We start from the raw sequence: 19,671 nt of genomic DNA, 5'->3' as shown, positions 1-19,671 counted from the left end.
AATAATTAAGCTATGAATAATGGGCCTAATGATTGGGCCAGGGGAGCTTTCTTCTTCAACTGAGAAGTGTACCTAAATGGAAAGCCGTTAAAATCCTTGCTCCATGGTGTTCTGAGCAGTAGCATCGGATAGATGTAGAGGATGCCATGCCAGAAATCAACCGTGGAGCTTAAGTTCAAAGAAGAATGACCCACAGCTAGCTTTGGACCAAGGATGGTGGTACATCGCAAAGCCCTGTCGAAAACATTGATGTGCTGGCCTAGGGACTTGGCTGCTGCATTATTGCTGCATCAGTATCCATTATTGCATAGTAGCGCAAGCAAGTGAATGGCTGCTTCCCAAAAAGGATTCGTACTCTGTTTTCAGTTCTTTCTATAGTTGGAAGTTGGAACTCAAAGACTGGAGTTTGAACAAAATATAAAACAAGCATGGAGGCTTTAAAATCTAAGCAGATGGGATCTGATTTGTGGGTTTTGACTCTGCTTCCATAAACTCATTCTTAAATGCAACCCATCATGGCAAAGGTGCATGAAAAAGTATGGTTTATGAATGGAATTTGAGTTTTACTGAGCTGAGGTGGGTCTTTGCACCTTTAGCTGAGAACTAGGCATAAATGGCAGCCATGGTCCTTGGAGATTATACATCTCGCTTAGAAGTTGGAATCCGTAAAGCTTGAAATCGAATTCCACTTTGATTAAGCTAGGTAAAGGGTAAGGGGCCAGTTGTGATAATCTTTCTCCGATGAATTTTCGTGTTCTTTCCTTTTCCCTCAATTTTGAAGAGTACAATTATTGTAGTGTGCCCTTAACTCCTCGTTAATACGAGCAACATGATACATGTGGCTGTCAGGAAACACCATCCCAGGAATCATTGGACAGTCAGATGGGAGCTGGCCCAAGTATTTAAAGCAGAGTCGGCCTTTAGTTAATCAGGAGCCATGACCCACAGGTGTTTAGCCCAACAATGGTGACATATCGAAACGCCATGTCATTGCTTACTTGCTTAGGGACCTGGCTAGCTGCTGCAATGGAATCAGATGACATTTGCGGATCGGCAAGTCGTAAATGCAAGTCACTTCCCTCATTTTTCAGCATCCCCTTTTTTCTTTTACTAATTAATTAAGGGAGGGAGGGCTTCGGAATTTTGATTTTCCTTTTTGAAACTTGAAAGTAGAGTATCATACTGACAATAAGTTTTATCTTAAAAGTAAATCTTCAAACGTGTTAAAATGGATCTTGAATCCTTTTTCCTACTCCATGGAGATTAAAGAATTTTGCATTGCATATCGAGAAAGCTGGAAAATCGAACACATTCCTGAAACAGCGAACGATTTCGCCCATGATCTTGTCAAACCTGACATTAATCAATACAGGATACCCGTTGGTTACTAAGTAAATTTCTGTGGTCTTTGTGGGATTTTTGTGAGATAAATCGGAGGGTCTCTTGATTTCTGGCTAAAAATCCACATGCACTTATCAAGGAATATTTAGGATGCTGAAAACAGTAAGGAATCTTTCTTTTTTGGCCCTACAAAAGTAAAATCAATGTCCATGTCAGTAGGTCAATATGAAAAAGAAAACGGTCAGGTAAAGAGAAAGAAGAGCAGAGAAGGATGAATCCTTCCAGGATGTAGAATAGCCAGGTTATTTTTCATGTCAGAGAGATGACCATATAGGTGTATAGATTCATCGAAGAAGAAAGCAATATGGAATTGTCACCTTGATGCTGATTCCATTTCCATGTCGTCGGTCACATTCATGTTCTAATAAGAAATCAAAACCCCAGCATCAGAATCCGTACTTAATTAACTCTCTTTAGTCTCAAGAATCATACTCTATCACACATCTTGCTGTCGGTGGCATGGGTCTAAATCCTCATTTTACACATGCAAATTTCTTAACCTTCTGTTCCTTTTTTATTTCTCTTGTCCATGTAGTTTTACCCTCAGATTCTGAGCTTCCACCTGATGCAACTGGGTCAAGAAAATTCCAGCACCTATAAAGACCTGAAAGCGGTTCAGATTCAACTAAGTGCATGTCCCTTTCGTTTGTCAATTTCAAGCTCTAGCATGGATTTTAAAACTTCCAGGAAAGAAATGCATATATGTATTACCCTGGAAACCTCCAAAAAACAATTGCAGTTGTGGGCTTGGCTGTTAGCAGAAAAGCTTGGAGTATGGGCCCCTAATGAGTAATATGTATCTTGCCAAAGGAATCAGAAGCAAAGATAGCCTATATCTCTGACGTGATCTGTCCCTTTATGTATCCACGATTCCATGCACACAATTGCATGGTGTGAATAGAGTAAGAGGGAATAGTCGAAAAGAAAAGAAAGTGTCTACTTTAACTGGAAAATGTTTCTAATTTTAATGCATCCAATTCATTTCTTTTGTCCTGCCTACTGGCTGTCATCGGGCGAGATGGATTTCGCACTTCCACAGGTCACAGGGCGAAAAGGTTGAAACAGAGAACCGACACAGTAGACATGTAAGGAAATGTTTGTCCCCAGTGTATGTTTCTATTAGCAAATTTAACATGCATGAAAGTATTGGAAATCAGCTGCATCTCTGTTAGCACAATGTTGAAATTGGCTGGGAAAAAAAAGTACTCTCGTTAGTTATTTCTCTCTCTCTCTCTCTCTCTCTCTCCCTCTTTTTTCCCTGAAATATAATAGAGGTCAATTTCTCATGATCCACACATTTGCATTATGGAATTGGTGTACTCTTCCAGGAGTGGCGGACAGCTTCTTTGTGCTTCAATTACTTAAAATGAAATGGTGAAAAGGAGAGTACCGGCCAGGGCTTAAATCCATGAAAAACACGAGTACCTAGCTAGCTAGTTAATGAGTGAAGATCAGATGGTGTGAACAAAGAAAATTTGTAAAGTAACCAACCCTTCACTGCTCGAGATGGAAAATGACAGATAAGTAACACTTTGATCATATGGGTGCATGTGCATTCTTTATACTTTATTGGACTTACAAACCTTGGTCCTACTAGTGATTATGCAGCCAAGTTTAGTACTACTTTCTTTACAATGGGAGAAAAGGTGACTCCTACTTGTTTAAATCTGCCAAAAGATTGACAGAATGTCATTTGAAACTCTCATGTTTATTTTGAAAGTTTCTCAAGATGGATGTTTTGCATGTTTCAGTTCATAAGAATGGCAAACATAGCTTGAAAGACAATGAGATCTAAGAGGCAAAACCATAGCTTTTGGCTCTTTATTACCATATATTTTAGCTTGTTTTAAGCAATTTTCTTTGATTTTTTTTTCTGTTTTGCTTTAGATAATTGAGAATTTTATTCATCCAAAATGATTTTATTAAGTCCACCTATGTGGAACTTTGAGTGGTTGGAATACAGATGGCTGGACATCTCACTGACACCACAAATCTCCCAAGTATAGTTTCAGATACAACAAGAAGAGACCTTCCAACCTCTGAGAGTTGTTTTGTTTTAGGAGATAAAACACAGAAACTAGAGAGTTCTACCCTTTATTTTTGTGGTCCATTCTGAAAAAAAATGGAAATTAAGGGGGGCTATGCCTACAAACCATTTTGAGTATTTGACATATACCCAGTTTCCATGATGAGCAAAAAAACTGATGTTATCTTGTTGCGTGTACATATAAATCCTTATAACTTGTTTGATTGCTTCTTCATTGGTGTTTTTAGGACCATAGGATTGACCCAAGACAATTAGCACGCAAGGACAAGGCAGCTTCATGGAAACAGCAAAAAAATTTACTGAAAAGGTCTGTAGTTAGGCTGTAACCTTCATGCCTGCAAAAGATATGCAGTGTTTCAATAAAGGATGCTTGGCAGCTTGGGGGATGGGACAAATCTCCTAGACCCCAGGGCTTCGTGTATGTAGGCAATGCAGCTTATTCAAGTTGTCTTGTTAATGAACCTTCAAGAAATTTATCTAACTTGTTTTAGAGGGTAAAGCTCTGGTGAAGAAAAGGTTTATTCAACTCGCTTTTATGCATACATGTGTTTCACACATGATAATGACGTGATAATATGATACACTGATGCTAAACTATGCTAATTATTCTGCTCATTTCAAAATTAAATTAAATTAAAAAAAATTAAGAGTATTTAATTTTTATCTTCTAATCAAATTATTTGAGACTTCAAAAAAATAAGACGTCGTAATATTTTTTTGTAAGATTATTTATTTAATTTTTGATAAATTTTACAAAGTGCAAGAAAATATGCAGTATCTCTTTTTCTTGTAGTATTGTCCATATTGCACTGTTATTTGCTCATCAATTAATGGAGTAAAAGGTTCGCCAGCTATAAATCAGGTTCTTGTTTGGATTGCGACGTTTTCAGCAAGTACTTCAAATTCCATGTCTGGGGTTGCTTCCAGGAAAGACGTACGCTTAACAAGCTGCCAAACATGTGCAAACTTGCATCACTCACACCTCCAATATACTATACTGCCTGTATTTGATAGGAGTGCAACAAAAAAATATGTGAAGGAAAGAGGATGGTTGGATTATTGAACAAGGACTGTGGGCTGTGGGAGAGAGTTAATGTTTGGCATTTTAATTTGTCAGATTTCCCTCACCAGTTTCCTTCTGCTCTCAGCCATTTTTCTTTTCTTGCTTTCCTTCCTTTTTCCTACATATTATTACACATTGCACAAGGCTTTCGATTGGTTGAAGAAAATTGGAGAGATACTCCTGAATGATCAGTTCCAATTTTGTTGAGACAAAGGAGAGAGCTGCCTGATGTAGCCAAATGCTATGGATCTTGTCTTTGCTCCTCTTGTTTTAGTTGATGTCGGCACATTGATTCCCCTGGATTCTACTGGTGACTGACAATTGTAGATACCAGAACCAAATCTGCATCATTATCCCATCCGAAATCCCTTGCAAAAAGGAACCCTAAGTTCATCAATTTCCCAATATTCTCTTTTCATGTCAGCTTTTGAAACTATATGTAAACAGATGCAAAAAGTTTCGAGTCGCAGTTTCGCCATTGTTTTCGCTTTTTCTTTCCTTCCTGGGGGCTGCCTTTTCTCGATTAAAAGATACTCTTTAAGCTAAAGAGACTTTAACTGGACCAAAATCAAGCATTTCCAAATGATGGGATTTGGATGTATTTGGCTCATTTCTCTCTCTCTCTCTCTCTCTCGTTCATAACCAAGAAGAAAGTTAGTGATATGATCACTTTTTCACTTTCTTTACTTCTCTTTCTTTGTTTTGCCTTGTTAAGGGTAATGATCCATTTACATAACAGACAAAAAAAAGGCTATACCATCAGAATTTCTTCAAGATGTAAATATAAACATGATAAAAATCTTCAAATTTTATGGTCTTTTCTTTAGGGGAATATAGATTAGAGTGGTAGATTTGATGCTTAAATCAGATTCAGACCTCTGACAGGCTACCACTAGGTAGGAACCATCCTTGGTCGTTTGTACTCGGGGGGATAAGCATCATTGTTTCTATCAGGAAAAGGCACTTTCACGATTTAAGAGAGGATATGGGGTCCTCAAGGAATTGCTTGTGTGGATCTCCAGCCTGATGTAGCAACTCTGATTTGTCAGTAACGATGTATATTCTTACCACAGTTACGGCTTTTTCTGTTCCTTGATGTCGGGAATATGTGACAGTTACCCAGAGAAAAAGAAAACTTCAGTACGAGACCGGCATGGGAGTAGCATCAGATGATACAATTCAGCTTTGAGATCAAGAAAAACATCAAATCCTGTGATGGGTAAAATAGAAGAGAGAGGAGGAATTAAGTAGAAGAAAACTTGTGGGCAAAACAAAAATCAAAGTCGTTACAAGCTTGAAGAATTAGCGTAGCTTTAACATATCATAGCTCAATTGTCAATATCGACTGTGCAACGAAATTAACTTTTCTACTTTTGCCCACCAGTACTCTTTCAACTACACGTGCGATACATACCCTTCTTACTCCAATTTATAGCTTTTTTTCTTCTTCTTCTTCAAAATTAAAAAAAAAATCTCTGGGTCATGTTAATTTCAACTCCATACTTCTTTCTTAGAGATAAGATAGCTATCATTGAATTATTTTCTTGATCAACTGCACAAAATTTGAATCATTTCCTGGTCATTTGGTATCATTTCAGAAACGTTATCAGTCACCTTCAAGGGCGCTTGATCTTGGAAAACGCTCTGAGCTTTGAAGAAGTGTAAAGCTAACATATATGTATATATAAGCAGCTTCTTTAAGAAACTCCAACAAGCGTAAACTTGACCATCTTTATGTTGGTTTCAGAAAGGAAGAAGCCCGAATTCTATAACAAGTTTTCCACTTTCCACAGCCTTGGGTTCAAGAAATAAAAGGATGGAGCTCTGCTGTTTCTGTTGATCGAATGCTTTGTCAAGCTATCTTCTTGATGAAGAAGAAGCTTATGAATAAACTCATTGGAAGAGTCCTGCATGCCAATAAGCATATGATTTTAATATTGCCCTGCATGCTGCAAACAAAAAGGTGTTCTTGTTGGTAATTAAGTAACCCTTCTTTGCCTCTCTTCCAAATCAAAATACATAAATAAATAAATATCAATCAAATTTTGATATTAATTTCCTCCTAAATTAGATATATATATATACGCTATATATATATATATATATAAAGTATATATATGTTTATATATATATATAAAGGGTGAACAAGCATTGGTATTTCCTGAACATGACCTAAAAGGAAGTGCTTTTTATTGCCTTTTATTAGGGAAAATGAAATGATTATTTTTTAGGAAAAAATGGCCATGTAAGCCCTCTCTGTCTGGGAATCAATGGCAATAATTTGGCTAACGTTTGAAGAAAACCTAATAATTTTGTTTGGCAAAGACACAAAAAATATATTTTTTTTTATTCGGAAACTCTTTGTTAAATTATTAAACTCAACGAATTTTGAAAACCCAAATTATAAAATTCTCTTATTGAGATCATAGCCTAATTAAAATATTAATTTCTCTTTGAACTCTTCTAAAAATTTTTAATTAGTTTCCCTAAGCTTGACACCTCACAACAATTTTCAACACGGTTTAATAAAATCGAAAGAAATCTTCTAAAATAATATATATATATATATATATATATATATTAATTATAAAATTTAATCGAAATCTTCAAAGAAAAAGTATATACATATTCCAAAAATTTGTTTACATGATTTACATATGTGCATGTGCGTTGTCCTATATTAACAAGGAATTTTTTTCATTCAACTGGTTTGAAAAATACCAATCCAATTATATGAAAAACAAATTATATTTCTTTAAAATTAATAAAAAATAAAATAAAATGAAGAAAAATATTCCTCAACCATGTAAATGGAATAGATGGAAAGCATGTTAGGCAGAAAACATGCAGACCACTACAATAAAAACGAATTTATTGGTCTCAATCCTCCTCAACATTTATGTAATATTTATTTGTCTTCTTACAAAATAAATGAATTCATCTCTCAAAAAATATTTTCGGAAATTGCACCTATTAATTATCAAATTTAGTACTCGCTTCGGGAAGAATAGTAAACATACTTCTCTTCTTTGATTTTTTTTAAAAAATAAAATTCTGAGTATAATATCACGTTAGTTAAAACTTATTTATTAATTTATTTCATGTGATGCTAATGTGACATAATGATACAATCACGTTATAATTTCACGCTTTTTACGTCAAGTTATATGTGACATAAATGACAAATAACATTTTAATTAATAAATTAATCAATTATTAATTATAAAGATTTATTTAATCTAAAATAAAAGTTCAAAAACTAACTTTGGTTACTGTTAATTTAATTAGAGTTGGTTAATGGAAAACATATAATATTAAGAATCAAAATGCTGAAATTACATTTTCTTTGTTCATTACTTAAAGAATTAAATTGTGAAAAGCATATATCATCAAGTACTGAAAACGATTTTGGCTTTTTTAGTGCAATTATATGATGAAAAACAATTACACCTATAAACTATAAAGGAATACCTAAAACCAGACTCTAAAAACCCTAATTAGTCACTGAGGTTATATTTTTTTTCTCATCTTTTTCGTCCTTTTGCTCCATTCTTCAGTACAATCAATGAAAGTAATCTCATATCCAAATCAAAAGGTCCATCCACTCCACTAATTATATGGGAGAAGGCTTTTGTTTCATATATAGAATTGGAATGAGCTTGATGATTTAGGATTAAAGAGTTTGAAAGATTAGGGCATCAATCTAGAAAAGTAAAAGTTTGAAAGAAGATTCGGAGAAATGGGGATATCCATAAAATATAAATGCAAAAGCTTCCAAAACCATTGATTGGCATGAAATGATGTACAAACCCAATTTTATCCTTTCCTGTTCTCTTTAGTTCAACTAATTATCTTTGGGGTTTAGGTGTTCTATCAAAGTGATTAGGGATTGGGCAATATGCATGTGATTGAGTGCAACAACAACTTTTACTTTAAAAACCCAAAGCAAGTCTGGGTTAGATTTTTTATGTAATTAATAGTTCATTAAAATATCATGTGCCATGTTGTAACAATGGGAAAAATGACATTGTTGTCATCTTTTTAAGCCTTTAACCTTACAATCTCATTTTCTCCACTTTAATATATTGAATGTATTTTCTTTTTCTATATTTTAAAAATATTTTCAGAGAAGTTAATTATTGTGCTGACTCACTTGAAAAATTATCGAGAACGTGTGAGGTAACTGTGAATCTAGTGTTTTCCTATTGGTTAATTTGTATTTTGTTAAAATCAAAAATTGAAGTTCTAATTTCAAACTTAAAACATAAATATTTAACTCAATAATAATTATGTATATATTTAAAACATAATATTTAAAAAAATTCAAATAAATTCTTATTCTTATATTACATTATTTAATTAAATTTTTATATTTCTATTATTATATCATATCAACATGTCATGTCATTATTTATAATAAGATAAAAATATCCCCACCCTTAACTTGTAGACATAATTTCACTTAATATTAGAAATGGACAATTCATCTCAAAAGTGTAAACACCGTTAACAGAAAATATGAAAAAAAACTAAAATGTCCTTTCTTCTTTGTTAATTTTAAGAATTATTATTATATAATTTTTTTTGAAAAAAAAAAATTAATGGAGGTGGTCCCCTCTCCCAGGAGCACTGATTTTTTTTTTTTGTAAAAAAAAAAAATTATAGTAATTTTTAAATTAATAAAAAGTAAAATTATCTTTTTAATATTATCACGTCATCAAACTAACAAAAATATTAGACTTAACAATTTTGAATACGACACGTTAACACGACATAAGAAGACATGAATTAAACAGGTTTTGGGTTTAGTATTAACGTGTTTCGTGTCTAATCATGTCAAACACGTTAAGATACGAAAATTTTCGTGTCTTAACGTGTATGACATAACAAACACGTTTAAAATACGTTTAAACACGTTTACTTAATCGTGTTATCATGTTTAATCGTGTTATCGTGTTTAAACGTATATACGTGACACATTTATTAACCTATTAAAAATTAATAGTTAAAAACTATTTTAACCTTATATAAATAATTTTAAATAATTATTTTAATAAGTTTTTTTAATTTTATATAGGGTATAATGTAATTATACATGCTTAATTCTAATTTTTAACTTTTAGTGATTATTTGATGTTATTATTATTTTTGTTTTATTATAATTATTTTTATAATTATAGATTTTAAATTTAAATAATAAAATTATATTTAATTATAAATATTTTTTTAATCGTGTTAAACGTGTTATTAATCGTGTCGTGTCATATATTAACACGTTTAATAAACGTGTTAATCGTATCGTGTCGTGTTATACGTGTATTAAACGTGTAAGTGTACGTATTTCAAATTTAAGATACGAATGTTAAACGTATCGTGTTAGTGTTTAGTCTTAACGTGTTTCGTGTCTAATCGTGTCTGACACGTTTACGACACGTTAACACGAATTGCTAAGTCTTAAAAATACTAACAATTGGTTAACGGCTAGATTTATGTATTCAGCGAAAAATATATTTTTAAAAAGAGTGCCCATTTCAAGAATTATTGAACTTGTTTAGAATTTCAATTAAAACTAAAAAATGTGAGTATTTTATCTGTTATAATAATAAATCAATATGTTACATTAATACGACGTGATATAAAATAATAAATAATTTTTGATTAACAACAATTAATCAATAATCAGTGATAAGAATTTATTAACTTATAATAAAAATATAAAGATTTAATTGAATAAAATAGAAAAAAGTTTATTTAAAGTTTTTAAAATATTTGATGAGCTTTTTCAAATTTTTAATTGAAAAATCTAAGTTGGGATTCTTTTAATATTTATTCATGGGTAAGTGGGTACTTTTAAATCGATGATGAAATTGAAATCAAAATAAAAAACATAAAAGTGACAGCGGATTTTCTCTGTTCAAACTTCAACTTTGTCCCATCTCCTTTGCTTAGGAAAAACTTTATTTATATGTTTATTTAATTTATTTTCAGGAATCAACAACAAAGTAACAAGAGCAGGAGCAGCAAAGAGTGCTATAAAGAAGACTATGAAAACGCGTTTGACCTTGCAAAACTCGTCCACCATGAAAGTCTCTTCTCTTCTTTCATCAACCTTCTTCACGCGTCCACACCCTGCAACAAAGCCCGAAACAAAAGACACCCAACCCAACATCCCCGCAGCACCGTAAAGAAGCAGCAGCAGCAATTAACTCCGCAAACAATTCCCCCTAATCAAACACCTTCAACTACCCCACTTCCTCTCTCCATCTCCTCCGCTCATCAAGCCTTTTACGAGACAAGAAACACCCACCAAGACCCATCAAAGATCAGCGCTTTCTCTTCAGTTTCATTGCTTTTTTTGATCTGATCAAGGTTTTCTGTTTTGGGTTGTGATGGCGGATATAGTGAAGCAAATCTTGGTGAAGCCGATTCAGTTAGCGGACCAGGTGACGAAAGCGGCGGATGAAGCAAGTTCGTTTAAGCAAGAGTGTGCGGAGCTTAAATCCAAGACGGAGAAACTCGCTGGCTTACTCCGACAAGCCGCGCGAGCGAGTTCCGACCTCTACGAACGTCCCACGCGCCGCATAATCGACGACACCGAGCAAGTCCTCGAAAGAGCCCTTAACTTGGTCCTCAAATGCCGCGCCAACGGCCTTATGAAGCGCGTGTTCACGATCATCCCAGCTGCCGCGTTCCGCAAAATGTCTGCTCAGCTCGAGAACTCAATTGGCGATGTCTCCTGGCTTCTCCGTGTATCAGCTTCTGCTGACGATCGCGACGATGAATACTTAGGCCTCCCTCCAATCGCTGCAAACGAGCCGATTCTATGCCTAATTTGGGAGCACATCGCGATTCTTTTCACTGGTTCACCCGACGATCGGTCCGACGCGGCGGCTTCGCTTGTTTCGCTAGCCAGAGATAATGATCGGTACGGGAAACTAATTATAGAAGAAGGAGGGGTTGGGCCGCTATTGAAGTTAATCAAAGAAGGGAAAATAGAAGGTCAAGAAAACGCTGCCAGAGCTATTGGTCTTCTGGGACGGGACCCGGAAAGCGTCGAGCAGATGATCCACGCCGGCGTTTGCACGGTGTTCGCGAAAATCCTGAAAGAAGGTCCGATGAAGGTTCAAGCTGTCACGGCGTGGGCGGTATCCGAGCTGGCAGCTAATTATCCAAAATGCCAAGATTTATTTGCCCAGCATAACATAATCCGACAACTCGTTAGCCATTTGGCGTTTGAAACGATTCAAGAGCACAGCAAATATGCAATTGCTAGTAACAAGGCAACATCGATCCACGCGGTTGTCATGGCGAGTAGCAATCATTCGAATGTGAGAAATGTTGTTGATGAAGAACATCAGACTCAGATTTCGCATCCGATGGGGAACCAAACTCCGAATCAGATGCACAATGTGGTTATTAGTACCATGGCGATGAAAGGAGGGGCGAAGCAGCCACAAAAGCCGAGTAATAATCATGTTAGGAGTAACAGTCAGGGCAACGTCAAGCAAATCCATCAAGTTTATTATCAACATCAGCAGAATGTTTCGATTTCCGGGGCGAATATCAAGGGAAGGGAATTGGAAGATCCTGCTACCAAGGCTTACATGAAGGCAATGGCAGCTAGAGCTTTATGGCATCTTGCAAAGGGGAATGCGCCTATTTGTCGGAGTATTACTGAGTCTAGAGCGTTGTTGTGTTTCGCGGTTTTGTTAGAAAAAGGAACCGATGACGTGCAGTTTAACTCGGCCATGGCATTGATGGAGATTACAGCTGTGGCAGAGCGGGATACTGATTTGAGAAGGTCTGCATTTAAGCCGAATTCGCATGCTTGCAAGCTTGTTGTCGATCAGCTGTTGAAGATCATTGAGAAAGCTGATTCGGAGCTCCTGATCCCTTGTATCAAGGCTATCGGTAATTTGGCAAGGACGTTCAGAGCGACGGAAACAAGGGTGATTGCCCCATTGGTTAAACTTCTTGACGAGAGGGAAGCTGATGTTTCTAAGGAGGCTGCAGTTGCACTTACCAATTTTGCTTGCACAGAAAACTATCTACACCTTGATCATTCTAAGGCAATCATTAGTGCAGGAGGTGCAAAACATTTGATTCAGCTGGTTTATTTTGGGGAACAAATTGTTCAACTCTCAGCACTAGTTCTCCTATGCTACATTGCCCTCCATGTACCGGATAGCGAAGAACTTGCCCAAGCTGAGGTGCTTACAGTGCTTGAATGGGCATCCAAGCAATCCTACATGACCCAGGATGAGACAATAGACACACTTCTGCAAGAGGCCAAAAGTAGATTGGAGCTGTATCAGTCTAGAGGTTCAAGGGGATTTCACTGATTCCATCGCCTCTCCAAATGTAATCTCTTTATTGAAAAAACAATTTCCCATCATTTTGCTTCCAAATTCATCATTCTATTGTGAGTGTACATACAGTTAGAGGTCTTCCATATATGATCATAAGTATTTTCAGTCATTTTGCAGAGTTTGCTGCCTGCTTCTTTTCTGTGTCCACACCAATGTTGCATCGCTGGTTGTAAGGCCAGAAAAGGAGTTTCCATGATGAGTTCATGAATATTTGTCGGGTCATATCATGTATTCCACATTTTTTTTGTTCATTTTGGAAATTCTGCCCTTGGGAATCACAATTGCTTGTTGGCCTATAAAATTAAATTTATTTATATTTTTCCAAAAAGGATACTGTTTGCATTATTGATACTGATTGATAGGCTGGTGACAACCTTGGTTGGAACAGCTCGAAAATGAGATAAGGTAGGGAAAAGTTGTCTTGAAAGATTGCTTCTTATCTGGAAGAAGAAAAAAGGGGGGACTTGTCATTGATTTGAAGGTGAACTGCTAATTGTCAAGCTACTGTTGACCTGAGATTTTTTTAGCCACCATGAAAGAACCATTCAACCTCAAACCTCAGAGACTTGGACTCTTTCAAACCGACTGGTCTGAACTGCTGCCTTTTGTTGTTCTTTCTGTCAGCTGATTCCGTCGTCAAACGTCCAATAAACCTACCCTGCTACCCGCAGGAATTTGATTCTGCCATGTATTTTCCTAGGGCTGACTGCATCTAACTACCTTTTTAACAAGTGGCTCCGAGAAAAAAAATTAAGAATGAGTAACATGTGCTCACATGAGAAACGTCCATTTCTTTGCTCCCTCTGTTCCTATTTTATTCAAAAATACTCAATCCAGGTCCGCGATGTTGCCAATCCGGTTACGCTCTCTAAGAGCGGAAGACAATCGCTCAAAAACAGACCTTCCATTCTCTCTTCCATTTAAACAACAAAAATATTAAAATTTTAATAAAATAATAATCGCAAGTTAAACTGTTCATTAATAGGTTCATCACTGATCAATAGGTTGAAAGCAGCCTCACAAAGCCTTGGTCAAACTTGCCCTGTTCCAAAATATAAATTAAAAAATTCCCAAGTGGGGAAGGATCCATACTTGGCCTAATCCACCCACAAAAGAAGACTGGATTTATGCCTTCCCAAAATACTATCTAGTCAATTTGAGGTTGCCATGAAGGAAAGTTGGGAAGAATCCCACAGTTGATCTGTTGATATTCATGAACAATAGAGAGCCAAAAGCAGATATTTACCCAAGCTTAAAGGATGGTCAACAAATCTTGAAACTCATGGTTATTTGATTTGTTTTGCTCTATCTGTCATCTTCGTGTATGCAAAATGTTTTGCAGATGGCGAGTCTGCCCTTCTGTGCTGAAACATTTTCCCGGAAGTGGTGGCATGTCAGGCAGAAAGTGGATTGCACGATTCTTTGTCCCCATTTGCAGTCTGCCTTACAGTGTTGTCTCCTTTGAGATGACATTCTTTCTTTTTAAAGTTTTTGGTAACTGGGGATCGAATTCATCTTTTTTAAAAGAGACACTTTGAGTTTGGAAAAAAAAGTTGAGGTGCTAAGCCAGAGATTCACATGAAACACACATCACTTTCGAATTTAAGATTCACATGCTAATGTCCTTTGCAAATACAATTATTGAGCTCTAACTGTTGATGCCTCATCTAAATATCTTGCGATTATAACACGACAACTCGAATGAACAGGTCTAGTATGACTTACCTAATAATCTCTAGAATTACTACTATTATCTTCTTGTGTGGTACCCCATTTTTGTTGCAAGCAAAGAATCAAATCCCAAGCCCTGCAATCCTTCTGCGTCAGGGCTGTATTATGTCATGGGCAGATGTCAAAATGATAACACCTTTCAGAATGCCAGGTGGTCACGATGAAATTTCACCATATTTCAGAAAACGTGAATTGCTTACTACTATCTCTCTTTTCCATCACTCTTTCTTTCTTTCTTTCTTTCTTCTTTTTGACAATCTTTGCCATCAGGTAATTGGGCATGTTACCCCATAACTTTGGGTTCAGTCACCAGAGAAACTGCACACAGAAAAGACATGAAATTCATCATTAGTAAGGGCTAAGGTCAATTCACCAGCTGGCAACACTATTTCTAGTTAAAGCTTGCCCTACTTAAAAAACAGATGTGGGCTATTCTTAGTTTGAGTGATAATCGAAGGTTGTAACTGATATCAAATTTACTCTTTTTTTCAAATCTACTAGTCAACTGTTAATGATTCATGGTGCAGCTTCCCTCTAAAACAGGTCAGCAAGCCCCCCTCATTTCCACATCTACCACCTAACTCACATCATTTGCATTAATTCAGTGTTTCCATCTGAAAGTTATCTTGGATAAAATTAAGATGCATCTTTTCTCAAATCACACAAGTATCCTGCAGTAAAGGTGATAATTAGTGCTTGTTTGCTTCTATCTTCTGCAATAGTTTTTTGCTTTTCTTTTTCCGAAACCTGAAGTCACGCTAAAGAGAGGTCGAAATACCAACTTCTAATCCGTGAAACATGAAAAATTAACTCATAGAGGTCAAAAGCTAGGATTCTGGTAGATACCTGTCTTTCAGGGAATTAGCCATTGCACGAAGAGCAGTGGGCTTTGAATAGGCCAATTGGACTGATTGCTTGGGCCATGACCTGTGATTCTAATCAACAAACTGGACTTCTTAGATGGGGCTAACAGCTTGCCCATGAATTGCCTTGGTGGACTGAGATAAGGGAGCCCAAATTTGTTTTGTACCCAACTTTCAATCCTTTGAGATTCATCGCTTTGAATCAAGTTGTGTAATTGTCACTCTAAATTCCCATGGAGAAACATGTGCAATATACATTAATCAATTAATTATATTATTGTGAATATTTTGTTGGAAAACAAGAATCCCATATCAATTTCTTATAGGCATTTTTATTTTTAGTGAACCATCAGCACTGTTTCCATATAACAAGGTGAATCAAAAATCAATGAAGTTAAGTGGCTTAGAAAGAACTCGTTATGGTGGTGTAAGAGTCATACATTTACACATGGACTTATCCTCACAGAGGCCACTGCATTGGCCATCAAATCTCCTCCACCCAATTCATGATCCAAAACCAATCAAATAGAGAAAAAAATCACATCCTTTTGTTTCCTTCACCTCACTTCCTCACTAACAAAAACCATCAAACAGCAATTTCTACTGTACTTTCTTCTTCTTCCTTCATTGTCAAAAACATGGCTGCTGTAAATGCTGCAGTCTCTTTTCCTTCTACCAAGTCCACCTCTCTTCCTGCTAGAATCTCGATCATCTCTCCAGAAAGACTCACCTTCAAGAAGGTAAAACTATCATACTTCTAATGGTAAAATATGTATGTTATCTTATCTCAATATATTGGAAGTTTTATCAGTTGCTTTTGGTTTTTTCAGGTTCCTGTTTACTACAGAGATGTTTCCAGTGGAGGGAGAGTGGTTTCTGTCAGAGCCCAGGTTACGACCGAGGCTCCTGCCAAAAAAGTTGTAAAGGAATCCAAGAAAAATGAGGAGGGTGTTGTCGTGAACAAGTTCAAGCCAAAGAACCCGTACACTGGCAGATGCCTTCTAAACACTAAGATCACTGGTGATGATGCTCCTGGAGAGACTTGGCACATGGTCTTCAGCACTGAGGGTATGCAAACTACTTCTGCAGTATCAATACTCTAACTTGAAAAGATAGTTCTGCTAAATTAAATTCTTCAAGACAATTGCACATAACCTATGTGTAATGAATAAGAGAAAATATTGGATGAATTTTTTATTTTGTTTTATGCAGATATAAAGTTTGATACATGTAAATCAATGTATGAGCATAAATACAAATAACCAGGCAAGAATTTGATAAGAATATTGTCATTGGGGTATTCTGTTGTCCGCTAGGATTTCATTTTCACCGTTCCAATGCTATTTTTGGTGATCAAGAAACAAACTGTTTGCTGTTCTTGAGATATTAATTAGCTGAAGTTGAAAATACTCTTAATTTCTTAGCTGACTGGTTTGTTGGATTTGCCCAGGAGAGGTTCCCTACAGAGAAGGGCAATCCATTGGGGTTATTCCAGATGGCATTGACAAGAATGGGAAACCTCACAAGCTGAGATTATACTCTATCGCTAGCAGTGCCCTTGGTGATTTTGGAGACTCCAAAACTGTGAGTATACCTTCTATAGGATCATGATTCATATTCAGATTTTGTTTTGTTTTGCACATTTAAGATGTAAAATCAAGTGCTAGATATTCTAGAATAGGCTTTGGGCTACTGCCAGAATCTATAAAAATCATTGTAATTTTGCAGGTGTCCCTATGTGTGAAACGGCTGGTCTACACCAATGAGAATGGAGAACTTGTTAAAGGAGTCTGCTCAAATTTCTTGTGTAAGGATGCAGGACTTTTATGTTGCATCATCCTATATATACTACTGTTTTGAACCACTCAGTCAAAAGAATTTAACCTTCTGTTTTAGTTGTTAAGTGTAATTAGCTCAAATAGTTATGAAAAAAGGTACAAATAGCTTTCTGGAGGATGTATGAGTTAATTTACCCTACCGGTGCTAAATATTTTCATCTTATGTTCAGGTGACATGAAACCTGGGTCAGAGGTTAAAATCACAGGGCCTGTTGGAAAGGAAATGCTTATGCCAAAAGATCCAAATGCCACAATCATCATGGTTTGTATACCCAAAGCTGTTAACAATATTAGATTAAAATATCTGGCACTGAATGGATCATGTGGTGCTGCTCCAAAACAAAAGGTTTTCACACTTTGCTTCTTCATTGCAGCTTGCAACTGGAACTGGAATTGCTCCCTTCCGATCATTTTTGTGGAAAATGTTCTTTGAGAAGCATGATGACTACAAGGTAGAATTAAGCTATATCCATATAATGCAACCAATCTGATATTGAAAACAATCATGATATCTAACCTGTTAGAACCTGTGGCATTAGCCCATCAAAAGATTTAAAACAAAAATAGCATCTCCAAGAAGCAGACAAGAATAATTCCCGAACCAATTAGATATAGATATCGTCAAATCCTCATTTATCAATTATCGACTTTCCTTCTGATTAATTAGTGACTTAACTTCTGACATGTTCTGTAGTTCAATGGTTTGGCATGGCTCTTCCTGGGTGTACCCACAGGTAGCTCATTGCTGTACAAGGAGGTAAGCTAGAAAAAGGAATTCTTGACTGATCTGATGGTTTGCTTCTTAACTTTCCAGAGCCAAATGCTGAGTTTTTTTGCTGTTGAGATTGTCGACTGGGAACCTCAAATGTTGTGTAACAGGAATTTGAGAAGATGAAGGAGAAGTACCCTGACAACTTTAGGCTGGACTTTGCTGTGAGCAGAGAGCAAACGAATGAGAAAGGTGAAAAGATGTACATCCAGACCCGAATGGATCAATATTCAAAGGAGCTATGGGAGTTACTCAAGAAAGATAACACCTACGTCTACATGTGTGGGTTGAAGGGAATGGAGAAGGGAATTGATGACATAATGGTCTCACTTGCTGCAGAAGATGGTAAAAATAAAAAAGAGCCCCAACTTTTCACAAGACAAGGTAGAGGATTTCTATGTATAATTATATCTCTAATGAATGCTGTATGTGCACAATTTTTTCAGGTATTGATTGGACTGAGTACAAAAGGCAGTTGAAGAAATCTGAGCAATGGAATGTGGAAGTCTACTAACTGGTTGATTACTTGTACAAATCCCCCTCTCTCGGGTTTTTCTCCTCTCTTTTTTGAGCAGCCATCCTGTAAGGAGTCCCACTGCACTGTGTAAATAGGGAGTGTCTCTTTTTTGGAGCCTATATTAATGAAACAACAGTATTTTATAGCCAACCTCATAAATTTTTATTCTTGAGGGGTAATCAATCAAACTTCCAACTCCAACCTGCTTTATATTAAATTTGAAGAGTATGGCATGTGGTAGTTTTATATCTCTGGTTATCTTTAAATGGACCAAACCCTGGCAGAAATGACCATTTAATGCATTCCCACACCTATTTTCAATGCCAATTTACATCTCTTCCTTGGCTATGTGATCATTGGTTTTCAATGTCATTATTTCAATCATTAAAGAAGCACAAATCATTGCTGCAAACATTGGTTCTGCTTTCAATGCCGCTGCTATCTGATTCCTCTTCATGGTTGGGGGGGAAAGGTGCTTGTCAAAGACCCACATCTCTCTCTTATTTACGCCCTGCTCCAGCTAGCTTTGAGTTGGAGGGCTTCACCTGCAAATTCTAGAGTAATTAATTAGAAATAAACATGCTTACTCAAAATAAACACCTTGAAGCAAATGCCATTTCATAGTAGTAATTAACAGTTAATGATAACTCATCCAGTGATAATTGCATTATTATTTGCTTTTGTTTTTTTTTCCTTATTTGGGCTTTGATTCCATATAATCATTGGTGTTATTGTTGATACTATTTAATCACATAAAAATTTACTTGCAACGGATTCTAAAATTTATTTACTACTTATAAAATAGGTTCTGTTCTCATTAAAAAAATACAAAAAAAAAAAAATAACAAAACTTGGGAAGCAAGGTCCTTGGCATGGCCCAAAGAGCAAGAAATGATAGCAATAGTAATTAATAAGACTTAAGTATAACAAAGGTTAGTCAACTACGTTTATTTATGTAATTAATTTTTTTTATCCTAATTAAATTTTAATATTTTTATTTGTATATAGAAAACCCTTAATTTTAACAAAAAACTAATAATTATTAAATTTAAAATCAAATATATTTTATCTAA

General features: G+C 35.9%; 2 protein-coding genes across 2 annotated transcripts; both read left to right on the top strand.

Annotated features, from left to right (window-relative positions):
• LOC18610764 lies at positions 10,500-13,194 on the top strand. Its single transcript, XM_018114031.1, has one exon. It carries the CDS (start codon positions 10,901-10,903, stop codon positions 12,851-12,853), a length of 1,953 nt encoding a protein of 650 aa, XP_017969520.1. The 5' UTR covers positions 10,500-10,900; the 3' UTR covers positions 12,854-13,194.
• On the top strand, positions 15,822-18,844 carry LOC18610763 (ferredoxin--NADP reductase, leaf isozyme, chloroplastic). Its single transcript, XM_018122817.1, has 9 exons — positions 15,822-16,214; positions 16,305-16,542; positions 16,925-17,058; positions 17,203-17,281; positions 17,483-17,574; positions 17,687-17,764; positions 18,007-18,069; positions 18,192-18,426; positions 18,528-18,844. The coding sequence occupies exons 1-9, from the start codon at positions 15,981-15,983 to the stop codon at positions 18,593-18,595; spliced, it is 1,221 nt and encodes a 406-aa protein (XP_017978306.1). The 5' UTR covers positions 15,822-15,980; the 3' UTR covers positions 18,596-18,844.

The sequence above is a fragment of the Theobroma cacao genome, chromosome 1 (assembly GCF_000208745.1).
Source record: "Theobroma cacao cultivar B97-61/B2 chromosome 1, Criollo_cocoa_genome_V2, whole genome shotgun sequence".
NCBI lineage: Eukaryota > Viridiplantae > Streptophyta > Magnoliopsida > Malvales > Malvaceae > Theobroma > Theobroma cacao.
This window is presented reverse-complemented; position numbering and strand designations above follow the sequence as displayed.